The sequence below is a fragment of the Cupressus sempervirens genome, chromosome 3 (genome assembly GCF_028749045.1).
Source record: "Cupressus sempervirens isolate cs-2001-9-10 chromosome 3, ASM2874904v1, whole genome shotgun sequence".
Classification (NCBI taxonomy): Eukaryota; Viridiplantae; Streptophyta; class Pinopsida; order Cupressales; family Cupressaceae; genus Cupressus; species Cupressus sempervirens.
This window is the reverse complement of record NC_143120.1, coordinates 292,207,675-292,233,772: the sequence shown is the minus strand read 5'-3', so window position 1 is coordinate 292,233,772 and position 26,098 is coordinate 292,207,675. Positions and strand designations below refer to the sequence as shown.

General features: G+C 37.6%; 1 protein-coding gene across 5 annotated transcripts in view; it reads left to right on the top strand.

Annotated features, from left to right (window-relative positions):
* The window catches only part of LOC149566113 (uncharacterized), a 227,600-nt gene that overhangs the window by 58,239 nt on the left and 143,263 nt on the right, over window positions 1-26,098 (top strand). For all 5 annotated transcript variants that reach the window (XR_016362121.1, XM_089819540.1, XM_089819542.1 and 2 more), the window contains 2 exons: window positions 13,137-13,236; window positions 15,412-15,511. Coding sequence is in view for 4 of the 5 variants with exons in the window: in XM_089819540.1 (XP_089675666.1) it covers window positions 13,137-13,236; window positions 15,412-15,511 (200 nt within the window). In the remaining variant the exon portion in view is untranslated. The remainder of the gene's footprint in view (window positions 1-13,136; window positions 13,237-15,411; window positions 15,512-26,098) is intronic.

Sequence of the window (26,098 nt, the reverse complement as noted above, 5' to 3'; positions counted from 1 at the left end):
TAGGGCTGCTCACTTTCTCCTACGTTGTTTGGTATTTACATTGATGAGCTTGAGACTTATTTGAGGAGATTCTTGCTTCCCAAGGATGGTTGTTTGCTTTATTAGGTCTTGATATACATCCTTCTTTTGTTGACGATGTGGTGTTCTTGTCCTCCTCCCCTGTGGGGTCACAATGTCTTTTGGATAGTCTCGCCTACTTTTGTGATTCTTGGCAGTTGGTGGTTAACTTGGGCAAGACCCGGATTATGGTGTTCAACTGTTTAAAAACCTCACATCTCTTTTTCTTCTTCAGAGGGACTGTGATCAAGATGACCTCCAACTCCACCTATTCGGGCATTAGGTTTTCTGGGCCACGATTCTGTTTGAGATTGACCATGATGCCGCGGGTCAACAAGGGGCTTGGTTCACTTGCTTTGCTTGAGAGACAATGCTTTAGACACCATTTTCAGGATACCACGTCTAAGATGTCTATCTTAGAGTCCCTGGTTCAAGTGCTTTATGGCTTGATCGTTTGGGGGCCTTCCTTGCTGGACACGGATTGGGACTTAGTGGAGAGGGTGCAAAATCTTCTACAACATTTCATCCAGTTTCAGCCAACCACTCCTACCAATATTATCTTGGTCGAGTTCAGGGTTCATCCTTTCAGACTTTGCACAATCTTTGATTTGGTTTAGTTACTACATAGACTCGGGGTGTTTTGTGGACTTTGCTAATGGCAGACATCGTTGTTCCTCAACAGCTTCAATTGTAGCCTCTGACCCCACTAGTTGTGCTAGATTCTGGTGTGCTCAGGTCTCTAGTCTCCTAAGGTCCATGGGTATTGATATTGACCGCTTTCCTCCCTTTCAGTACTCCTTGAATGCTCCTGCTCATCTCCCCTCCCCACCACAGGAGAAGAATGAGATTACTAAGTTGGACATCTACAGGAGGTTTACTTAAGTGACTTGGGTCGATTCGCCGAGGGGGCTCAGTCGTCATATGGCCTTTTATGCATAGCACTTGAAATGTCCCTTTCTCTAATTTTATATGATATTTCAAGCCTCTAATCATATCTTTAAGATCAAACAACCAATATTTCAAAGATCCACCAATTTCTCAATAAACCCCAAATCGGGTATGCCGGAAATAGTGCCAAAAACTTCACAGCTTCACATATTATTAATAAATATGAAAGTGGACATTTTTATAGAAATTTCAGCAGCATAACAGCCTACAAAATGACTTTTCAGATCTGTATAACATTTACACAACAGCTCCCAAACGGAGGACAAAAACAATGCTCATCGGGCTCCCGAAAACAAAACAAAATAGCCGAAAACACCACAAAAACACTGATAATCTATCACAAAAGTATAATCATAGCCAAATACATATATTCAGCTCTATTTTAACATCTTAATTTCTGATATACAGCAGCAACCCAAACTGATATGAAATACTCAACCAGAAACACCAAACTCTTACAAAAAAACACACCCGAAAACCCACAAATCTGCACTGTTCAGCACAAAGGCAAACTCTGCATGAGCATGCACATGGAATGGCTTCAAACTCCCGTTCTTAGCCTTCTTGGAAACTTGCAAATTCCCGTTCTTGGGTCTTCTTCTCCACAGGTTTGGCAGCCTCTGAAGAACAACAAAGAAATGAGCAAAAATCAAGTTCTGGAATGAGCCCAAAATGCCTCCAAACCCCTTAAAAGAGGGCATAACCCTAACTCACGTCCAAGAGGGGTTAATAAAACATATTTTAATAATAATTTTCATTTATTAGTCCATTAGCTTCCAAAGATTATCCCCTTTTTTCGAAACTTCACCTTTTAGGGCCTGCCTGCCTTAGAAAAGATTATTATTTTTAATTATTTGAAAATGGGACATGATAGCACTATATTGACATTCATGATGGCATCATTGTTCGACTTCACCACTCTTCCCGACGATGACCCTATGCCCTACGTATGCAGTTAGGCTCCTTTAGAGTTGGCTCTCACTGGCTCCGTATCTAGAGTCTAGACAGATCATTAGACCAGCATAGACGAGCAGATTTGTCAGTGTTGTGATATGGGTGTGGCTGAGACTGAGATCCTTTTGTTGTTATATTGCTTGATTTACTATGAGATTCATGGGAGGTTTCATTGCCTATTAGAGTGTGGGTACCATGCCTCCTTTTTCAAGTACAATGTTCAGTGACGCCTTGTACTCTATCTCTAAGAGGCCTTATGTGTTCGGGATTTCATACTTTGGGAGTTTCCCCCTCTAGGTTGGCCAACTTTCACCTTCTCATCATTGCCTTCATTACCCCGGTTGCCTCTCCTAGAGGAACCGAGTGTGCTAGGGACTTGTCTATTGTCACTCCCACCAGATCGATGCGGCTGCGCAGAGATCATATGCATATACACCATTGGTAGCAGTGGTTCGCCTCTCTCAGCAGCGGGCCCAAACCTCTTCACACACAGATTGTTATACTTCGGTATAGGGTTGTTTTTTGTCAACCACGAACCATAAGTTGTATCCTGGTCTCGTAGTCTTTCTTGAGTTGTGTTGTTCCTCTTTGGTCGCTTCTTGCTCCGTTTGTTTCCTTTTTTCTCGAACACTGTTTGGTGGTCTTGTTGCCTTCTAGTCTCTATTTGTATCTTCAATCCATTAGGTCTGTTTATGGTCTCTTGTTGGACATTAATAGTTTATCTTATTTTATTGTCAATACGTATTAGTTGGTCTTATGAGAATGTTTTTCTTTGGTTAATACTTTGGTTCTAGTATGTGTTAAACGACAAAAATGCTTAGGAGTCTTGGTTTTAAAGGATCTAACTGTTTAACCTGTATACTTTGAACTGCATAGGCTTAGGAACATGTGGACATAATTGCTATGTGTAGATTCAATATTAAATTGTTTTGGAACACTACAAATGATTGTCTTTCTCCTCTCAAACCTTTCTACTCTCTCCAAAATTGAACTAGCATTGAAAAAAATGTTTAGCCCCTTACTAGGTCGTCAGACCTTATCAGGCCGCAGGTGCGAGAAGACAATCATTTATCACTGCGATTTTGGCAATATCTCTGCGATAAAACTTGAATTTCTCGGTGATAACTTGGATCTTGTTGGCAACGATAACTCGTAGCAGGTTGTCGCCTTTATCAACTTCTCACGTGAAGATATCTTCTTGGCGATATTTTGGCAAGATTTTTATCAATGGTTAAAAGATCTATAAGTAGATGCATGACATGATGTAGTTACATATGCGTGAACACCAATTACAAGCTTCCTTCACTTGTAGGAGAAATGTAAATTTTCCAAAACCATGGCTACCACCTATAATGATAGGTCAAGATATTGATCTTAATGGAGTAGTTATAATCATTTTGGCCGAGGAGGCAAAAGGTGAGGGCATTTTTCTTTGTTTGATTACTAGAGCACTAATGTGCTACATGTCATTCTAATTTACCTTTTATTAAAGATATAGCTAATAACTCTTCTACCTTCATCCTAGTGCAATCTTGTCTAATTTTTAAACCTCAAAATTTTACTAGGGTTGACAATGTGGATAAGCCCCCAGACCTTTTCACTCTCGTACTACTCCATTCTATCTTTAATCTTAGAAACCAATTTTTGCTCTTTAGAAAATGAAGTGCTTCTGCTAAAGGATGCATCTCTATGCATGTGTTGGGTTGGCATGTAAGAGAAGGAAATCAAATTCCAAAGTTCGCGTAGTCCAATAATGCACTCTTTTAGATTGCTATAGAAAACATCAATCATTTCCTTATTAAAATGCCTTGGAAGCACAAATTGTCCATGATGGAAAGAATCATCATCTTCGCAACTTGCTCTTTAACAAATGACAAGCAATCAAGCTGAATGAAAAGGCCATCATGAACAATCATTCCAAGTACAAAGATAGCATCTCAATTCTAAGATATGTTTATTAAAACATGCACAATCGCAATTTTGTAATTAAAGAGTTGCTTGGCATGGATTCTGCTTGAAGAGAGAACATGTCAGACTCTCATATAATCATAAAAACTTTGCAAACAAAATATCTCACTCTACCAAGAATATTGATTCCTCTAAGTTTGTTACACAACTAAAGGATTTGACTTTCAAAGAAGGAACTATGAATCAGGAGACAAACAGTCTTCTTGGAACCATAGTTCATAGACTCAGGGCAAGAGTACTTGACAAGCTCAAAAGTTTCAACTGAGCAAAAGAATGTCAAAAACTTAGGGAAAATTTGGGAAAAACTTGACAACTTAGAATTTTGATGAGTAGGAGATAATTTCCATAGCAAGTCAAATTGTGATATTGTTATCAAGATTTAAATGTGTGATTTTGAGTCAAACTCATTGACCCATGTTTCATGAGTAGTGATTCAACATGAATCCATCTCTCATGAGAATAAATGGAACACTTAGCTCTCATTGGATCTAGGTGATGCTCACACGGGTGAAGCACTAGGACTTCCTTGGAGGTCACCCATCCCAGTACTAGTCCAGCCTGAGCGTGCTTAACTACGAAGTTTCCTCCATGGTTGAACCCAAAGCTTGCAACCCCATTTGCAAAACCTTCACCAAGTGTTGTGCCTCATGAACCATTCATTAGAAAGCCCCTTAAGCTTATCAATTGATAAGTAGGAGATAATTTCCACAACATGTCAAATTGTGATATTGCTATTAGGATTTAACTGTGTGATTTTGAGTCAAACTCATTGACCCATGTTTCATGAGTAAAGATTCAACATTAATCCATCTCTCATGAGAATAAATGGAACACTTAGCACTCATTGGATCTAGGTGATGCTCACAGGGGTAAAGCACCGGGACTTCCCGGGAGGTCACCCATCCCAGTACTACTCCAGCCTGAGCACGCTTAACTTTGGAGTTTCCTCCATGGTTAGACCCAAAGCTTGCAACCCCATTTGCAAAACCTTTACCAAGTGTTGTGCCTTATGAATCACTACTCATGAAACATGGGTCAACGAGTTTGACTCAAAATCACACAGTTAAATCTTGATAGCAATATCACAATTTGACTTGCTGTGGAAATTATCTCCTACTTATCAATTGATGAGCTTAAGGGGCTTTCTAGTGAATGGTTCATAAGGCACAACACTTGGTGAAGGTTTTGCAAATGGGGTTGCAAGCTTTGGGTTTAGCCATGGAGGAAACTCTGTAGTTAAGCACGCTCAGGCTGGAGTAGTACTGGGATGGGTGACCTCCCGGGAAGTCCCGATGCTTCACCCATGTGAGCATCACCTAGATCCAATGAGTGGTAAGTGTTCCATTTATTCTCATGAGAGATGGATTCATGTTGAATCACTACGCATGAAACATGGGTCAATGAGTTAGACTCAAAATCACACAGTTAAATCCTGATAGCAATATCACAACTTAGAATGTACTAAAAACAAAAATCACTTAAAGAAACATTTTTTTCTCTTAAAATTCATTCACGAAGTATATTAAATTAAAAAATGACATCTTGGAAGAGAAATACAAGGTTTTATTTGAGTCAACATTTTTACTCTTTTTGGCATCTATACAAACATAAGAGTAATAAGATAAGTTAAATTTATTAATGTCCAACGAGAGACCACAAAGAGGGTCCGAGGGACAATCGCAACAAAGAAGGCCAACCACAATAAGAAAACCAAACGGTGCTTGAGGAGAGAACCCAAAACATTTAAAGCAAGAAGCAACACGAAAAACCCACTAGTGATTCTGTGTAGACAAGAAAAAATCTGGAAACGTAGGATAGACCAAAGGGTGAGAGGGACCCCAAGCCATCTCCAAAGAATCCTAGAGGAAGAAGACAGGAGACTGTTGTTGAGTAGAATTCTTCCAAGGCCTCACAAATTTGGTACGGCCCAAAGCGGGACTGAGCTAACACTTGGTAAGATGCACAAGGAAAACCACCATGAAGAAAGATGTAACTAGCTGACTAAGGTGTTGTCTTGTGGGCAACTTTTGCTATAGAGAGGTCTGGATGTCTCAAGGCCTTGTGGATATAGAGCCCAAGGCATCTCTAATTAATTTTGAATAAGGAGAGGCACTAAGTCTCCCTGAACGAATAGTAGAAACGTGTTATGATCTCATAGTGGATAGGGTAGTGGAAAATGAAATGCGTCTTTGTCTCAACCTCACCCATGCAACGAAGTTGGCATATCATATCCTCCCTTAACCATCTGAGGGCCAGTTTGAGTGTGAAGCCAATGTGATCACTTTTTAATGGAGCCGAGGGAGATGCGTAGGGCATGGAACCAATAGTGGAAGATATAGGAAGGGCGAACAATGATTTTGTCTCTTATCTCAAGAAACTGCTTAGCATAAAAGGCCACCTTTGGGCAAAGCCTTGCTTGGGGATTAACCCAGGTGTTGTGGATATATTGCCCATAGATGTCCATTCTGATGTGCATATTCAGCTTCTGTCGAGATGTAAGGAGATGAGTGGGGCATCCAAAGAGTAGCGAATGAGAGGAAGACAATCATTCTTGATCCTGATTGAACCTAGAAAAGCCATAGCTTGAGCAAACCAACACTGAGCAGGATTTGATGGGTTGGAAATTGCAATAACCTCTAATGAACAACAAGCAAGGTATGAAAATCTATAATGCCTCTCACGAGTCCATGAAGCACTGAAGGCAATGCAAGAAGCCATCTAGGTAAAAAATGGTACCAAGTTTGAAAGGGTGGGCACCAAACTCAATGAGGACAACACAGTGAGGGGTAGACTATCGACATTAGGTGATGCTCCAAATGGGGGTCGGGACAAATGCAGTTGAACTCTAGCAGCGAGGGATCTCAAAGAACCGATCCATAGAGCACTATTGGTTTGATCAGAGTTTCCATAAGAACCATCTTGGATGTGCTGTCCTTGAACTGATGTCGGTTATTGATGCAAAGTTGTAGGGAAGGTATCATGTTGAAACGAGTGCTTGGGAAGTTGATCCCCATGTATGTTTACAAATAGATCTCTACCTCAACAGCCTAGAAAACAAGTGGAGGTGAGAGGTCTTTAAGCTATTGAAATTCATCACCTTAGTCTTACCTAGGTTAACTGTTAGCTACCTTGAATCATAGAAAGATGCAAGGCTATCAAGAAGACTCTATAAGCCCTTTAGAGAAGAATCTAGGAGGATCACATCATGTGCAAAGAGCAAGATAGAGATCAAAACTTGGTGCAAAGAACAACCAATCCTAGGAAGCAAATGCTTATGGATTCTGTTGTGATGTATGATGAAGATGCATTTCTTATGGAAAAGGAACTATTAGTAGGAATATTCCAATTGGGTGAAGGGTGGAAAAAGTGCACAAAGTGTGATGGAAGGACTCTCAATATAATCATACCACTTTTTGATAGGGCAAGTGTTCTTACGTTTGCAGAGAGGGATCAACAAAGTGGTATGGTGAGTAAAGAGAGGACAACCTCTTGAATAGAGGCAAAAAGGCAGTTGAGCATGGTGTAGGGGCACTGGAGGGTGGAGAAAGAATCTGGGGGTAGGAACTATCTGAGATGAAGGGTAAAGAAGTTCTAGCGCAATGTCCCTATTTTAGCTCACCATGGTTGGTGGTTTGGATTAGTCTATCAATGGCCCTTGTAGGCTAATTCAGATGGTAAGGGGGTCATAGTTGCAAGAAACGAATGACAATTCCCACAAGACAGTTCAGGATCTCTCTTTGTTTGGTTTGTTTATTATTTATAGGAAGTGTATTTTACAAAAGTTAGGATTTCATTCTTTAGCAGGGTGCTTGAATAGGTTGGTGGCAGTGGTGAAATTTGGTAAAGTTGATTGGGGCAAGTGTCTAGAGATTTGCAAAGTATGTTAAAGGTTGATAGAGAGGGGCCCTTGCTATTTTTATTAAAGGCAGTTGGGTGCATTGTAGACATTATGGTTAACTCCTAGATTCAGAGGAAATTGAGAAATAATGATTCTTTGTGGAGTTAGGTTATTTATTAATAAAGTGATTTCATTATTTGTAATTATTTATAAAGTTAAAAAGCCACTTTATAGTCAATGGGGCTGTGACCCTCTTTTAAGTGTTCTAAAGTGCAATTGATGGATTATATATTTGAGGCCAAAGTATTAAAGAATTTTATAAAATCAATCTGCACAAAAGTTATATAATTTTAAATAATATCATGGTGCATTTTTAATGCATAAATATGAGCACCCAAGTTTGAAGACCTATTATAAAGTCTTGTTAAATACCTAAAAGTTGATTTAAATGCTATTATGGAGGTGAGTTATAGAGCACATCAATAGGAAAATCAACCTCATTATTTGATGACCATTTTGACTAAGCTTTTATGAATTTGTGACTGCGGAATATAAACTAATAGTTTGAGCTTTTTTTATCCTTTTAAGAACAAAACCTCTTCATCATAATTGCATTCTTGAGGCTGTGAGAGATCAATTATATTATTGCCATAATATTGAGTCCAATCTAAACATAAAGAGCAGATTTGTACAAGGATTTGAAGGATTTTTTTTGAAGTTTCATCTATTGCAGACTTGTAGCTTTATTATTGCAGCCATTATTGATCAAATTTCATGCTAATTATCTGCTACTGAGATTCATCCTTTCAGAGGGTCTCAAGGTATTTAAATTTTAATACCTGTGGCTTCATTAATTGTAACTCTTGGATTTTCTGTATATTGTTGCTCAAGATAAGAGGGGTTATTTAATGAATTGGGTTGTGATTACATTGTAAAATTTTGAGTATTCAAGGTGGTACAATTATTTTGAATATTCAGCTGTGTATTTTCAAAGCAATTTCAGTTTTGAGTGGGGAAAAATAATTATCTAAGATGCCGGTTTGGATGCAGGTTCAAGATTTGGGTTCGAAATTCCTTTAAATTTTTTTGGCTTGGGTTTGGATTCGTTTTGTGTTCATCCGTATAAAAACATATGTTTTTAAAAAATATGTATGTTTGTGTATATATATGCAACAAAAAATAAATCCATCCTTTAATATGCTAATAGTAAAGGAACATAGTAAAATACACCACCAAATCTATGTTTCAGTTCAATAGAACATTAATTGCATCATTTAGCCATACATACAACTTGATACTCTTGCTTGGTCACATGCATGGAAAATATTTCCATATCAAGGGGACAGTTTGAGAATGAAAGGAATTGTCAAAAGGTAAGTGCAGTTATCTGAATTTTAATTGTTTATTGGTTAGAGCATTTCTAACCAGGCTGTATCAAAAGTTGAGACAAAAGTTTGAAGTCCCGGATTCAAAGATTCATATCTTTTTAAAGACATTCCTCTATGACCATCAATTTAGATGTCACCTATTGTCAATTTGGATTTCCTTTATAAGCAAGTTTTCATTTTCATACACAAATGAATAAATGACATAAACATCTTTTTTTCGTCTTTCTAGTGGTCACAATAGGGTTGGGAGGACAAAAAAACACTTTTAAAAAGTCTAAAAAAAATGTTCCGAGACCAAATTCAGCCCAGATCTAGATAGCAAATTCTTCAAAATTCGCTGCAAATTCTGCCCGGGTTCCTCTGACAGAATTTGCATCAAATTCGTAGCACTGCAAGAGAATTTGGAGAGAATTTGACAAGGATTAGATTTTGTACAGAATTGAACCAGACTTTGAGGGTTGCTAGAGAGAATCTGGTAACTTAGATAATTAGTGCAATATCTTTTGTTCGCTGAATTACATTGTCATATCAAAGATTGCAAATATGCCATGTTCATTCATCTTAACAAACACAAACAAGGTAGAAAGTTTGTATTTACAAGAATCTGCTTGGAGAAGGCTATTGCACATGGTTCTTATTGTTGAAGCAGGAGGAGGTGGGAGGGGGCTGAGGTGGGTGGTGACAAATGGGGAGGCAGAAAGTTTGTATTTACAAGAATCTGCTTGGAGAAGGCTATTGCACATGGTTCCTATTGTTGAAGCAGGAGGAGGTGGCAGGGGGCTGAGGTGGGTGGTGACAAATGGGGAGGTTGGAGGGAAAGAGGCCATAAAGGTTGGGGAGAGCATTGTCGGCCATGAGAAGGTTTAGATGGAGAAAATGTTGACAAAGGGGATGAAGGAGGGACTATAGAGGGCATAGTCCACAATGCTTGCGCCCCCACAATGAGGCTAACGTGTGAATAAATTGGAGCTAGGAAAATAGGGGACCATTCAAGATCTCACCAAATCCAAGGACTTGCACGGCTTGAGTAAATGGCAGCCGTACCATGAGGGGCCACAAAAGTCATTAGGGTATCTTTGAAGACCTTCAGAATAGGAATTTGCCTTAAAGACAATCCGGTTGTGAATGGGGGTTTGCATGTCCCTGGTCTATGCAATTGTAATGCCCAATAATAATAATTGCCCCCACTGTGGAGAATGGAATGATGCTGTCATATAAGTCCATGTAGGGGTCCCTGTCTTGCCCACTATGTAAAGTATAGGAAGAAGATGCTACTACAGTTTAAGTGTCTCTGAGGTTTTTTGCCATCTGGCCAACATGAACCTACATAAATCTGGCAAAATTATCGATGTAGACAACAAAAATCACACTCTGAAGCCGATTCCTTACTAGGCAAGCAACCCCGTTGGACCCCCTAACACCCTAGAGCTCCAAATCTTGTCCCCGTAAGCTGAAAACTAGTGATACCTGGTGACACTTGGAAGAGGATGAGCGAGGCTCTCATGAGTCTCAAAAACAAGAAGATCAATTGAACTAATTGCGTCCTGAGGTAACTCCGATATGGACTGAACTGTCCCATTGCCATTCCAATTGTTGACACGTAAGGAACCATTCTTGCATTCCTCCACTTCCAATTGCACATGTGATTGTCATTCCTGACCATGGCTCCCAACTTGGGGAAAGGATTTTGTAATAAATGTTCTCAGGCTCTTGATGACCGACCATCCACCATTGCGTTTAGCTTTTGCCATGAGTTCTTGGGAGCATTTTAGTTCAGCCATTTGTGACTTGGCGAGATCCTCATCAAGAAAAATCTTTATGCGAAGAGGGAACAATTTCCTCCTAGCTTTGAGGACTTGAAGACGATCTGTAGTGGATAGAAAGTAAAGGAAAATAGTGTTGTCATAACCTACCCATGCCTTGTCTAAGGTGATATTTAAACTATCTAGCTATTTAGATAGAAATGAGTAGCCGATTGTAAGTGGGTCGGAGGGGTAGGAGGGAAGGCCCCATGCCCCAAACCTCCAAGTTCAACTCGTGCGCCCTCCTATTTCACTCATCAACCAATTTAGCATGAATCGGTTTGTCAACAATAGAAGAGGCATGTTGTAGTTGTTGCAAACTGTAGCTTAGGATTTCAATTATTTATTATTTTTTGGCAAGTTCTGCCTAGTGCCAAGCGCAATATACTTTTTAAAAATATGTTTAATCTCTGATACAAGCTCAATGGTGGAGTCTATCAATTATCTTAGGTCAACATTTTTAATCAGAGCATATGAGAGTTTGATGGGTACATTTGAGGCTTGTGCATGGATGATGTCGAATTGTTGTTTAAAGATCACATAGACAACTAAGGATGTTGCAAATTTCTTAGAGAGTATGAATTATGTCCCTAAGAGATTGGTTCTTTGTCTCCAACGCTCAAACATGCTTCAACAAATTTGAAAAAGAGGCTTCTTCAAATGACTTACGTTGGTGATTTTGTAATGGTGTAGACACAAGGTGATGGTCACCAACATCAGATTGTATATTTGACGAAACAATCCCGGAGCACAAACACGACAATAGAGGACAAAAATGACCAAGTTGGTGAGAGGTTTGAAAAGTGTCAGAAAAATTGCCTTCCAGGTGGTTTATGCAGTCTAGCGATCATTGGATAGCTCTTAATCTCAAACACAACAGTAAAGGAAGAAACTGCACATGAACAAAGAATTCCCAAGCCGAAAAAAGGAGGGAAACTACATAGAACAACCAAACAATTAGAGCACAAAAAAGCCTTAGGGGACATACTTGAAAAAAGCTTGTATTCATACCTTGACGAATGCAGAACATATTGAGAGTTCAAATAACTTGAGATTGTTGGAAGAACAATTGCAAAGGATGCTTCTCAAGGCCATAAAAGAAATGATTCCACAAAGAGAAAATAAGACGTGAGGTGACGTGCAGTGAAGTGAGGCCAAGCTAAAGTTGAAGCCGAAGGAAGGTGATAGTGAAAATGAGAAGAGGACAACAACTCCACAAACCTGTGCCAGATAGGACCCAAAGCAAAGGAGTCGATGAAGCCAAAATGGATTCCTGAAAGAAATTGCTATAAAAGCCACCAAGCACTAGGAGAAACACAACCAAAACATTGCAAGAGAACACAACAAGTCCAAGCACGCAAGCCACACAACAACACAGAGAATGACCAAGTTGTGAAAACCACATGAGAGCACAAACACACCAATAGATGGACATGGTGGAGCCATTGTGCCATGGTCTCAATAGACAACATGACTAGTGAAGCATGCGAGGATCAGTGCTAGGTTGAGGCATGGTTGTGGTGTGTTGGGAGGGGGAGGCATGGCCAAGAGAAAGATTTTGATTTTAATAGAATATCAAATTTTAAAAGAACCAAATCACATAGGAAAACTCACCCAACAAAAAATAGAGAGTAGTCTGAAACTTGAAGAGTACTTGGAGAGTTTGCAAACCATGCTTGGAATTGTAATGGCTGCATTGGTCTGCAAGCTCAGGCTGGTAAAAGACACTGCATCAATGACATGATTCTTGGATGAACTATGCCATCTAATGTCATGTAATTCTTTTATATAATTGTTGATGAGTTTGAATTGTGTCGATTCTTGTTTGTTAATCTCTATGAATGTATCTTAAGCTCTTGTCAGATCTTCGTTTAAAAATATATAGTGTTTTCGGGCTGATATTGGTTTGGTATCTATTCTCTCCTTGTAATCTCTCCACTGTTGCTATGGGAACAATCAAAAGTCTTGTAGGCTATACCCTTAATATTTAACTATATAAACATTCTCTATATTAGTATAAAATTTCTAGCATTTTTTTAATGGGTAAAGTAAATTGAAGTTCATTTTGAAAGTGTGTAATTCTGCATTATCAAAACTTAGTGCTTGTGGTTGAGAATTAGTAACTTAGAATAACTTTTGACCAAATAATATGAATGTTTGTGGACCTTGACAAACTGACAGATGTGTTCTTAACCAAGAAGAAACGTGATGATACAGATGATGGTGTTGGCTGTTCATGTGGGAAGGATGTAACTGTATGTGGTGAAAATTGTGAATGCAGGTACATGTCATGAATGTCCTGTAGTTCTATCAATAGTTTTAAATTATAGATGGTTCTGTGAAATTCCAAATATTGAAACAATCATTGGTACTGATATGCAATCATTCTTGTGCTTCTTGTTTAAATTGCTACCTGCTGTTTTCTTAATAGTTAATGCCCTAGTTTTCAAATATGCATTTTCTAAAGGAAACAAATAATCTTGACTAAGATATTGTTTCAGATAGGCAAAGCTAACAGTCTTTAAGGACTAATGCAACTGAATTTCATCCTAATAAAAATGCTGGAGTGAAGATATTTAATGTTTTTGCCTATGCTCCCCCAAGTTTCTGGAAGGGGGATGGCAAAGGACAGCGGGGTACATTTCACAGACGTGTTATTTTAAGGTAATTTTCTAGGGGATGGCAGTGGATGCCTATTAATAAATAGGAAAGAATTTGAAATGTCAGGAAATTTCAAATGTTCATATGATAATATTGATCAGGCATTTGTGATCGGCAAAATGCAACCTTTGTGAGCATGGATAATTGAATAAGAATTATGATCTTTTTTTTTATACGTATGAGCATGAGTTAATAATGACATGCCTTATCGTTGTTTATATTTAAGTGACATTTTCCTGAAGCCTTCAAGATTACATGTTCTCTCGTCAAATTTGTTAACAAAGAGGAACACTCAAGTAAAAAGATAACTGGCTATGTTCCGGTTTGCTCTCAGCTGGATACTAATGACTGGGATTGTTCTATGAATTGTTTGTGGAATGCATGATTGATATGTTTTTGTATAATAAAGTAGTATTTCCTGCAACTATGACTTGACTCAGCTTGCTGACTTTGTCTGTGACTCTGTGGCAGTCTTACACTGAATAGGTTTTGCAATGTTATAAACAAGATAAACCTAGACTGTGGTTTTACTTTTGACTGTGAAGAGGCAGAGATATGCAATAAGGGATATGTATTTTTTATGAAACAAGACAAAGATAGACTGTCAAGATGCAGAGAAATGCACAGGGTTTATCTGATTTTGAGGTTTTGTGATCATGATTAATCATTGGCCTATCACTTGGTCAGACCTTCGTTTGGTGGCGGTTCAGGGCCAATACCCCCAATAAGGTTGAATGGAGTGCACCCAATGGGCTCTGGGGACAGCATTCCCAGTGGCATGGAGGGGTAGCACACCTTTTTCACAATCTTTTTGCAATGATTAGATGGGTATGTTGTAAACCACATAGGCGTTGAAAGGCTATAAGGAAAAAAAGGGTAATTATAATATATTCCGGCTTCCTTTTTAAAAAAATCTGTCTCAAGGATTTTCTGCTTTTTTGCAGGAAAGAGGACAGAATGGGGATTTTTCTACCTGTGGCCCTGTCCTCAAAACATCCCTCATTGGGGATAGGGTCACATTTAGCAGGGGAGGCGTCCCTGAGGAACATTGGTTCTTTTTCATTATTCAATGATTGATGTCAAGCGAATAGTTTATGTTAATGGATTTTGAAAAGCTTATGAATACTTAAAAAATAACTTGGTAGTGTTCTAAGTCTGTTGGAGGACTTTATGGTTGTTTTCCTTATAATTGCCAACTGCTTTTAATAGCGTGTTTTGCATCTTCATCTTGAATGTTATCTAACATTTTTATATCATCATTCTGTCAGCCTGGTTTGGAGGAAAAGACACTGATAGATAGTTATTTACTAGCTTTCTCACAAGTTCATGACACTTAAACATTTTGATGAGTTTTAACTTCCTTACATGAAACAATTGTTTAGTGAATGCCAAAATTATTATTGACGCTCTGTTTCTGTTATTTTACTGAAAGGCTACATCCAGAAATGATAAGGTTTGGTTGAAGGATATCTGATCAAACTTTCCCTTTGGCTGTATCTGCAGTCTTCTGTTTCTTGCTCCTTTGCAGGACCTGTATTTGTTAAATTCTTTGTCATCTGTTATAAAATGAAGCTTTTGGTGTTTAGAACATTTAGATTGTCTAAGAAACAGAGAATTTATTCATCAGTTAGGCTGTCTAACATTATTGATTCTTTTATTCTGTTTGGTATTAGACACACTATCAATTATGGAAACTTGTCTGTCGTTTCATTTTGATTGAATATGGAAATAGTTTGTGTTTGTACTGTCTATTGTTTTTTTATGGGATTAAGTTGTGAAATTGTATGAATTGCAGAGTGCAGTCAATGAGTTGTTCAAAGGCATGTCGGTGTTCAGAAGTAGAACTGTGCACAAACAAGCCTTTCCGTAAAGAGAAGAGGATCAAAATCATTAAGGTACAGATTGTTCTTAAATATAGTGCTATGTTGTTATATGTTCTTGCAACAACGACAATGATGCTGTGTCTAACCTTGGCAATATGTGCTTGCAACAATAGTTGTATTTCTAATATTTTCTTTTGAACTATGCAACCGAAATAGGCCAAAAGGCTTATGATTGATGAACAAATGCAATGATGGATAATGTAATATCCTTAACCATATATTTTTTCAAAATCCTGAATGGAAACTCATAAATTTTTAAACAAATATATAGTACAACCTATGTTACCCGAAAACACGTTTCCTGCCCTAAGCCTTGAGTTCCGGAAACCGTCCCCGTTTCGGGGACTTGGGGACGGCCGGAAACGTTTCCAAGCCGTCCCCACCCAAGCAAAAAAATCGGAAACCCGTCCCCAAAAATTCGGAAACGGTCAATGCGTTTCCAGATGGTGTTGACCATCCCCGGGACTACGTAGCTGTTTCCTATCCGTCCTGGGGACTGCTTGAAGTTTCCAATTTTAAAATAAAATTCAACTTTAAAAAAAATTACTAGTGATATGCAATTTTTTATTGTTTTCCCCTGGGGTGTAATAGAGAAAATATTAGATCACACTCTACCTAGCTGTTGTTCATGATTAGTTAAATATTTAGAAACATAATAGTAATCCGAGTTTAGAAACAAACAATAATCTTAGTATCTGCCCAGAAAATTTCACTATTAAATTGTTAATATACAATACTTTTATTGTTTTCCTAGGGGTACAATAGAGAAAACATTTCACACTCTACTTTACGTAGCTGTTATTCATGATTAGCCAAATATTTTATGCTAAAGTTTCATCTTTTGAAGCTGTTATAGTGTAATATCTTCAAATAGGGATGCTAGGAAAAGATAACAAATATTATAAACTAGGGCACAAACATTCTGAATATTTATTTGCATTCAAATATGTCAATTACAGCTCAGATATTATGTCAGAATCAGATCTGAGTTTATCAACTAAAGACAGTTTTTTAGATTATATTCTGAGTTTAGAAACATACAGTAATCTTAATATCTGCCCTGGAAATTTCAGTTTTGAAATACAACCTTCCTTACTATTTCTGAGACAAAATAGAGATGGATATGTAGATTTTGATACTCAACTTGCCCAGAAGTCTGCTATCCAAAAAACATAAATATAGGGTTTACACATATCAAACATGCAAAGTCGTCCTTGAAATGATGGCCAAGTTATAATGGCCCAAAATGAAGGTTTCAAATCCTAGTGCAATTAGTTACAAAGGTGCTGAAACGCAGCACCAAATTAAGATGCTCAGGTCAGCTATAAAATCGGCTAGCTAAAAATGTCTTTCAACAATATATATATATATATATATATATATATATATATATATATATATATATAGCCGTCCCTTGCCGTCCCCTATTTCAGCTAAAAAAAAAGGGTCCTGGAAACCCGTTTCCTCGTCCCCCCCGTCCCGGAAACTCAGGGTAACATAGAGTACAACATATTTCAGATTTCACCAGCACAGAAATCCAATAACTAACTAGTTGAAAGAGACCCAAAATATTATTACATTAAATCTCCAACATAAATACATTTTCACAATTAATATTTCATTGAAGTTCTTCAGTAAATAAACAAGAAATCTAATCTTAGAGAAACTACAAAAAGATTGTATAATAGGACAGAAGAACCTGGAGTAGACCGTGAAACACCTGCAAAATGCCTCCAACTGACAATGGGGCTCCATCCACTATCCAAGCTTGAGTGTTTCCGTTGTCTGAGCTGCTAAAAGCTGAAGCTTTGGAAAATAGGTATCCAATATAGAAAATGAAATCCAAATCACAAAACAAAGTATGCTGGAAACAAGCTCCATCTTCCCTTTTAAGAACAAACAGGTGACTCTTCACATTCCCTTTTCTGTTTCTTTATTTCCTTTTTAGAATAATACTTTTTCCTCCACTTAAGGAAATAAAGTGCCCATAGATAATAAAGAAAAATCTCCCATCAAATGGACTTAGAATGCATGTGTGATAGCTCATCGCAAAGCTCTTGACAAGACGCTCCTAGTCACACCTCGAAATGCCAAGAATGTTGTCTGTTGACTTACTAAAAATAGTAAGTGTCTAGAAACCCCACTGGAACAAGCTCGATCAGCCCGCAATTGACCTAGGCAAAAAATTATTTTGACTGTATAGAAGACCTAGTTTGCCCATGAGACCAAGGCAAAATGGGGTAATGGCACAATAAAACTCATTGGCTATAAAAGGGACATGATAGTCCTCCCTTCTCAAAGATTGCTTGATAGTCCTCCCTTCTCAAAGATTGCTTGCCCCACCAAGCAATCCTCATTTGTGAGTTGGAAGCAAATGCTTGGATGCCAAATTTGCCTCAAAGATGATACTCTGTCCAATCGTAACACTACACTAGTGTAAACATCTCTAACCCCAAATTCGTAAAACAACTCAGCATGAATCCAAAGACCATTCAACTGGATACCCAACATCCAAAATATTTCATGTGTATACTCAATTGGAACAACGTACCACACTGCTATCATAAAAGGAAATGCTTGGTACTGAATACCTCCCTCGAGTTATAACTACACACTTCTAAATCACAAGGTGGCGAGAGCTCAACAATATACCCATCTTCTTCAAGAATGGAATGCAAGAAATTATTCTTCCCAACTCCCTGATTTGTAACCATCCATGTGCATGCTTCACCTGGATCCCAAGTGCATATGTGTGCAATGTCTCTAAAATCACAATCTAACTCTCATAATATCAACATCAATGGAGATGATTGTTCTTGCCCAACTGATACAATCGCAAGGCCAACATGCTGGAAATGGTGGGGCAATCTAACAAGATGTGTCACGAGAGTGAGCATCTCAGTGGAAAGCAACTCAGAAAGCCAATCTGTCACATATCCATCAACTGTACAAGAATATATATCATACCAGCTATACAAATCTCGCACACACAAGGAATCCATCAAAGTAGGGCCAAAACGATCGTCGGACTCTTGTGGCTCAAATTTGACTTCATCTTCAGCATGCCAAAATCGGTGAAACCCATCAATGGAGCCCACCCAATCTACACTGCTATGTCTGCCAGTACTTGGGTCTCAAAACAAACTGCTCTCACATCCACCAGCCATAAGGAGATACAAACCACTGAAGGAATCTACAACACTACAACTACATCTAACCTCTGCAAGACCCCTATGGACGTGCTAACTCCGTAAGTAACTCGGTGGCAACTGATGCCATAATCATACTGTAAACTTGTATCTGCATGAGACCTCTTTGACATAGAAGTAACCAACTCTTTCAAATACGTGTTGCTATAGTAGAAAATTAATGAGTGACCTTGTAAATGATCTCCCATCATCACCTGATTTAGGTACTTGCAGCCTGTAATCCCATCTTTTGGAGATGGCAGACCACCATCCCACAACTAATGATACCAACTCTGAGCCAATCCACACCTATGCCTCGTAAAATCCTCCATATGTGGATCAAACAAAAAGTGACGACTCCTCACTGTATAGTTACACTCCATAATCTCAACCTCAGTCAATGACTCATAATATGCTACTATGTGCCGCCTAAATGGGGATGAAACATGTCCCTGCTGATCACCCTATCGTTGGTATCACTGTCAACCTCTTCAACTCCTACATCTGGATTTCAAGCCAACTGTTATCACTGCCAATCTCCTCAACTCCTACATCTAGATGTTGAGCCAAGGTACAGTACGCCAAACTCAATTCCTGATAAGCCCAAAATTCTGATTTTCTGCCTCTTGAAATACTGCTAAGGAAACCTCTAGGATCTTCAAGCTTTGATTGGATGCTCATGGTCCCTTTATGTTTTGATTTTCTTTCAATGTTCAGGTTGTATATCAATGGAGACCCTCGATTAAAATCGAGGTCTAACTGTAACTTCTGAAACTCCATTTATTGTTAATGAACTCTCAATAGTCTTCAATTGTGTTACTTTAGAAACTTAACAAATTTTGAAAAATGTTAGCGGTGTAATTTCAAGGTTTGGGACATTACATAACACTTATTGCCCTTTTGGTCATTTAAGTTACTCTGGACAACTGTGGTAATTATATTAATTAGAACTGGATAAGGGTGACTCAACTACCTCTCTATGTCGTTATGGCACAACAAAGTTCTAAATGCATTAACAAGGGCTTTTAAATCAACAAATTTAAGTTTTGAAATCAATTAGTGTCATGCACCATTTAAAATTCACGTATAGGTGCAAATTAATAGTTTCATACTTTTTATCGTTTGGAACAATGCTGCACTGAGTGATCTAGAAGATAATTCAAATTCACGAGATGATTAGTAGAAAGAAATTGATATAACCGTTTGAAAATATTTCTGGCACAATATGTAACTATACAAGTATCCCTAAGAAAGAGATAAAGAAGTTGCTTTAATCTGAAATAATAACCAAAATAAGTCAAAGGGATGCAAAAACAAATTAAATTAGAATTGAAAAAATACAATGATAAAGGGAATCCTAGGTCATGGTAAATTTAAATTGACAACATTCAAACATTATAATAATACACAATTAAAAAATAACTAAGAGGGTAAATTCAAAGATTTAAATCCCAAATTGCACGAACCATGCGTAAGTAGCAATAGCCATGTGACAATGGATAGTTGAAAGAAAAGATGATAAAGGAGAAAACAAGAAATGCAGGCTAGAAAATTGGGAGGAAGGAGAATGCTCTTGATGAAATCTTTCTTGGCAATCAAGGTTGATAAACCTATAGAGTACAAGAGAAACTAGTAATGTGTACTTTTTTTCACAATTTAAGTTATGGGTAAGGAGAGGATCGAAGTTTTTGATGCACAAACATGGATCTAAATCACTTGGAATAACAGCAAGAGGGTTCGGTGTCCTACTAGAGTTGTAGAAAGAAGAATGTTGTCTTATTGACCAATGCCCATATTTGTACGAACCGGTTGTATTCAAAGAGCGCATAATGCTTCCAACATCTGAGATGGATTGAAACAAACAATTCGCTTTAAACATTTAATTACTCAAAATAATATGGACATTTACAGTAAAATAGTCTGTTATTAGGTAGTGAAAGTGGATAGAGAACCACTTGGTACTTTATACATATGATGTGTTGTACTCATATGGACCTTTTGTGTCATGTTCAATTTCAAGCTAATTTATTTCTTTTTGTTGATTCAAGAGTCATGGCTTGAAGCTTTGTCTTGTTGGTCTTTGTTGTCTTCCTTTGTGCCTAGTATGTAATTTTGCAGGGACAAGGAAAAGGACATTTGAAGTATGATTAGCAATGGTGTAGTCAAAATTGTACTTGTCACGAATGGGTTAAGTAAGTTGTTAGTGAGTCATTAGTGACCGAAGGGTAAGTTGTTATGTCATGACAAATGAGTCGCTTCCCTTCGGATGGTATATGTACATTCTATCCATAGAAAAGAGAAAACAATATTATGTCATATGTGATGTCCATTGATGTACTTGGAAGAATAGTGATGAAATACATGGTATTTTCTTGATATTTGAATTCACTTTCTCTATTTTAACTTTCGTAATATAGTAGTATGTAACAAACTAGTTTATTGTAGGCAGTAAGCATTTGGTGTTGTTTCCTTTAAGATATTGGGCAGAAGCAAAGAGTGGATGACGAACAAAATGCGACAGGGCAACCAATTGACTACGACAGTAACAAGTAGGAAGACGAGAACCCAAAGTTATTTGAAGGTGAACGAGAGTTAATGACAAACTTCGTCTCATTGCTGCAGACATCCATTGAGACAAACGTGCAAAGAGAATTTTCACAAGAAGGGATTCCGGATGGTGTTGTGTGGAGCGCCCTCAAAGTTATTCCGACTGCCAACCGTTTAATGTGCCATCTTTCACGGTTGCTGGCATAGACATTCCTGGCACTCTAAACCAATGGGAGGAAACCAATTGGGAGAACTGATGACACCAAATTTTTCAAGAGTATTACCATTGAAGGGATTAACGTTAGAAGGAGGAAGATGAGAGAGTTGAATCCTGCTTCAAGGGAAATATGAAGTGAACCTCGAAAGGGAGGATGAATAAAGAACATGTTATGATTATGTCTCTATAGTGACATAATTTGTTGTCAAACAATAAATGAATAAAAGTGTTCTTTGACTTTATCATGTGTTGTTTTCTTGTGGATCTGTCATGAAAGGAATTATGCCAAATTAATTAAATAAAAACAAGAACACAAAAAAAAAAGTAAAGGAGTGGGATGCTAACCGGAAAGGAATATTATTATGGAAACAACCAGAAAGAAGGCAAAGGTTTACGAGAATTGTTGAGGGACTACTAGAGGAGGTGATTGGTAAAAGGTGAGGTTGCCAGTAGTTAACACGATGAAGAATTTTGCCACCATGAAGAGGGATTGGTGAGGTAAATAGTGAGGAGGATTTTATTGAGGAAACAAAAAGTTTGTTTAGGAGTTAACCATAATCCCGCATATGGAGGCAAAGGGTGCCCGAAGGAAGGAAAGAGAAGATGTCGAGGGAAGAGAAGCCGAGGATACTAGTGCGGCCACGTGTGTCAGAGTGATAGAGGAGCATGAGGATCAGAGCAACCTACCAGGCTTGAACACTTCTAGTAGTTCAGGGACACCTAGTGCAGGGGTACCAAACAATTCTGGTTCCAAGACACCACGCTTAGCAGTACTAACACAACTAGTAGTACCAATGCAACCAACAATTGGTCTAGTCAGAATGCCGCAAAAGCAAAAACTACCCAAGTTCATGAGTGACGGGAAGGAAGATCCTGTTCAACATTGTAAAGCGTGTAAATCGTTTTGGAGAACCAATGGGGTAAAATTACTATATAAGACAATTTCTAGTGCCCTTGTGTGTAGTAGCCATTGACTGGTTCTCTAATGAAGATAAAATGAAATAGGTCACATTGGGTAGACCTCAAGACAAAGTTTTGGATGAGATTTCGACTACTCAGAGATGGTAATGAAATTGTCGAAGAAATTTATAGCATCAAACAAGCGAAGGACGAAATCCTCCAAGGATACGGTCAACGATTGAAGGAACTGGTTGGGAAAATGGAAAGCTTGTGGATGGATGGGTTGAAGAAAAGTTGGTTCATGGAGAAACTAAAGCTTGCCCTTCAGAGAAAAATGAAGATTGTGCTATCGGTATTGTACATTGATGCTTACAATAGAGCGATGGACCTAGAAAGTGAAAGCAAAACAATGGAGAAGAAGAAAAGTAAATCATCTAATGACAATGATGAGGATTCTTCTAGCTAAAGCAGTAGCGAAGAATCAAATAAGAAAATCCAGGCTCTCTAGAAAGATACGCTTCGTGTGAGGAAGGAGTTTAAAACAATGAAAGGCAATGTCAGCCGAAGTGATGAAGTACGAACTGTAAATGTCATACGAAGGGCTCTTGCTTGAAGAAGCTATTCTGCGACATCTTCCAATTAACAACTCATTCCACCGAGGAATGTTCGTACAATATAAAGACATGAAGCCACCGACATTATTTATTGTTGTTGGAACCATCTACCTCAACAATGATAGGGACAAGGGATACGAACACCAATGCGACATCATCTGGTGGTTATAGGAACAACTGATGGGGAGGTAGGGGTAATGGTAATAATAACAACAATGTGGGCCGTTGTTGCATTCAATAAGATACTAGTAGATGACTAATGATACAATGCCTTATGTGCAACCAATGGGGATGTTTTCAATAGATTGCTAGAGGGGGGAAACACCACAATTCCTCTGTAGGTGGTTTGGTCCAAGAGACCACAATGATTCAAAATGTCCAAAACCTAAGGTTAATCTCTTAAACATTTAAGCTAACATGGAGGAGGTGGTGCCCTTCAGCCAAGGGAAAGCGAGGAAGGCCAATTATTGAACTTGAAGGTTTAGAAGAAGATGTGGGAAGTGAAGGAAAACATAGAAAAGAGATGATGGCTAAGAGAAGAGAAATACATAATACTGCTAGTACATCTTTGAGAGGCTAGGCAGAACAAAACATAATACGATAGGTGATGTAGATGAAAACTTCAATAAAGTTAAAAGAACTTCTTGTAGCCATGGCACAACTATGAATGACCCTAAATAACATGAATTTGTCTCCGAAAGTGTTTAATGGGACGGAGCCGAAGGTAACCTGCGTCGAAGGTAACCTACGTCGAAGGGGAAAATCCCCTCAAGAAGAACTCTTTTTAAGACCTTAGAGGACTTGATGCTATTGGCGGTACCTACAGGTAGACACCTAGTTGTGGTGGATATGGGTATTCTTGGCACCATCTTTTCAAACACCACAATTGACTAAGGGTTAGGTGTCAATGACTACCGAAGGAGACATGAAAGAGTGTTACATCCCAATTTTTGGCTTTGTTGTCTTGCATTTTGTCACCACAAAAGGTTGGTAACAACACGAAACTTTTTCAAGCTAGTTTCGCATTTCTCTAAGCTTGAATTTGATATTCAATATCTTAATGTTGGTCAATTGATCTATTTCAATTCGGATACCAAATTGTTTTACTGAAGGTCTTCGTCAAGTCGTTTTTGTTTTGACTTTCTGTCAATCCTTTACTTGATTTTTGAAGCCTTCACAGTCTTTTCTTTGCTTTTGAATTTGTGTTTTCTTGTTTTTAGTCCTTTGGATTTGCTCATGTCATGCCTTTCGATTTCCCCTTTGATTCGGTCTAACCTAGAGGTCGATCAAAGTTGTCAGTCATATGGTCATTTTAGTGGCTCAAAAATGGACATTTTAGGTGCAACAGCATGAATAAAAAAAATGATGTTATATTTTCATTTTGACATTTATTTTTTCAAAAATATAACATTCACTCACTTTTTGTTATGTTTTGAAGTTACTTTTCATTTAAATTTATAACTTAAAGTGACTATAGTGCACTTTATGTTATAATTTTAAGTTGAGTTATTTTTTAATTTTTCACTTAAAGTGACTGTAGAACTATATAGTTACTTTTTAAATTTTTGATTTTTAAATCAAATACTTTATATAAATGTCACTTTAATATAATGTTTATGTATTATATTGATTAATATGATGCATAAATGTTATTTTTGACCCATATTGATGATATTTTTATAAAATTAAGTGAAATACATAACTCAAATGCCTCAAAGTGGACTTTTTATATGCAAATGCATGTAAGAAAAGTGGAAACTTTTCATGTTATTGCATGTAAAAACTCATTTTGAGGATACTTTTCATGCCATTACATCAAAAACTTGTAAAATTGGACCTTTTTGATGCAATGACATGAAAAGTTGAGTTTTTGTGCTTATACATAAAAAAGGTGAGACATGTTTTTAAAACATGCAATAGACTCCAAAAGGTCCGATTTTGGAGTTTTACACATTTTAAAATATGCAGTGAGCTTCAAAAAGTGAGATTATGCATGAAGACATATTTTAAAACATGCAATGGACTCTAAAAGGTCCGATTTTGCCTTCCAACATGTTTTAAAATATGTAATGACCATGAAAATGTCTTATTTTGTGAAGAAAATATGTTCTTGCTCAAAAAACCTTCAATTTTTATCATAACTAGAGATTTTCTGCATGGATTTGGATGAAATCACTTGCATTCATGTGAATAAGATTTATCGTTAAAAACAGTTATACAAAATTTCTTAACTAAAAGCTTGAATTACCATCAAATGAAATTACTATAGAAATTGAAAACCACATACCTCAGAAAAACTGATATCGAAATCAAACTAGGGATGCTTTTGCAACCCCCTGGGTTAGTCCACAAATATATTGTAACAATTTCATATGATGACTATCATCTACAAATCGCTATCTTAAAATCAAATGATAATTACAATTAAATACTACTATATTTTAAATTAAGGCATCACATACCACTGTATCAATTAAGGCATCATTTACCTTCGGTTCATTTAGGGCTTCTGATACCGCTTTCTTACTTAGGGCTTCCGTTATCACAGATTCATCTAGGGTTTCCGATACCACGGATTCAAATAGGGCCTCCAATACCATGGATTCAATTAGGATTTCTGATACCACTGTATCATTTAGGGTTCCAGTCATCTCTCAATCAATTAGGGCTTCAGATTTCTTTTTCTTACGATCACCTTAACTGCGTTAGTATCTCAAGATTAGAAAATATACTTATATTCGTTATTCATATATATATGAAAGTAAAATGATGATAACAATAAAATACTTCAATTTAATCTTACCTCATAAATAAAAACGTTAATACCTATTTTTCGATAAACAATTGAATGCATGGCTTATCTATGTCTGACGCATATCCAACATCTTGATAGAGGTGAAACATTGTCAGGGGCTTAACTACCCAACCTCGGATCACAATATATCCCCACACGATCTCTAACGAGAAAGGCCCTCCCTACTTGGAATTGATAGGGAACATCATTCCATCCACTGGGCATCATGATAAATAACACCCCATACAACTTGGCAGCAGGAGATCACCATAACAGGAATATGCATGAGCTATTAATTAATTCATATTAAAAGATAAATATTGAAATGTTATAATTGAT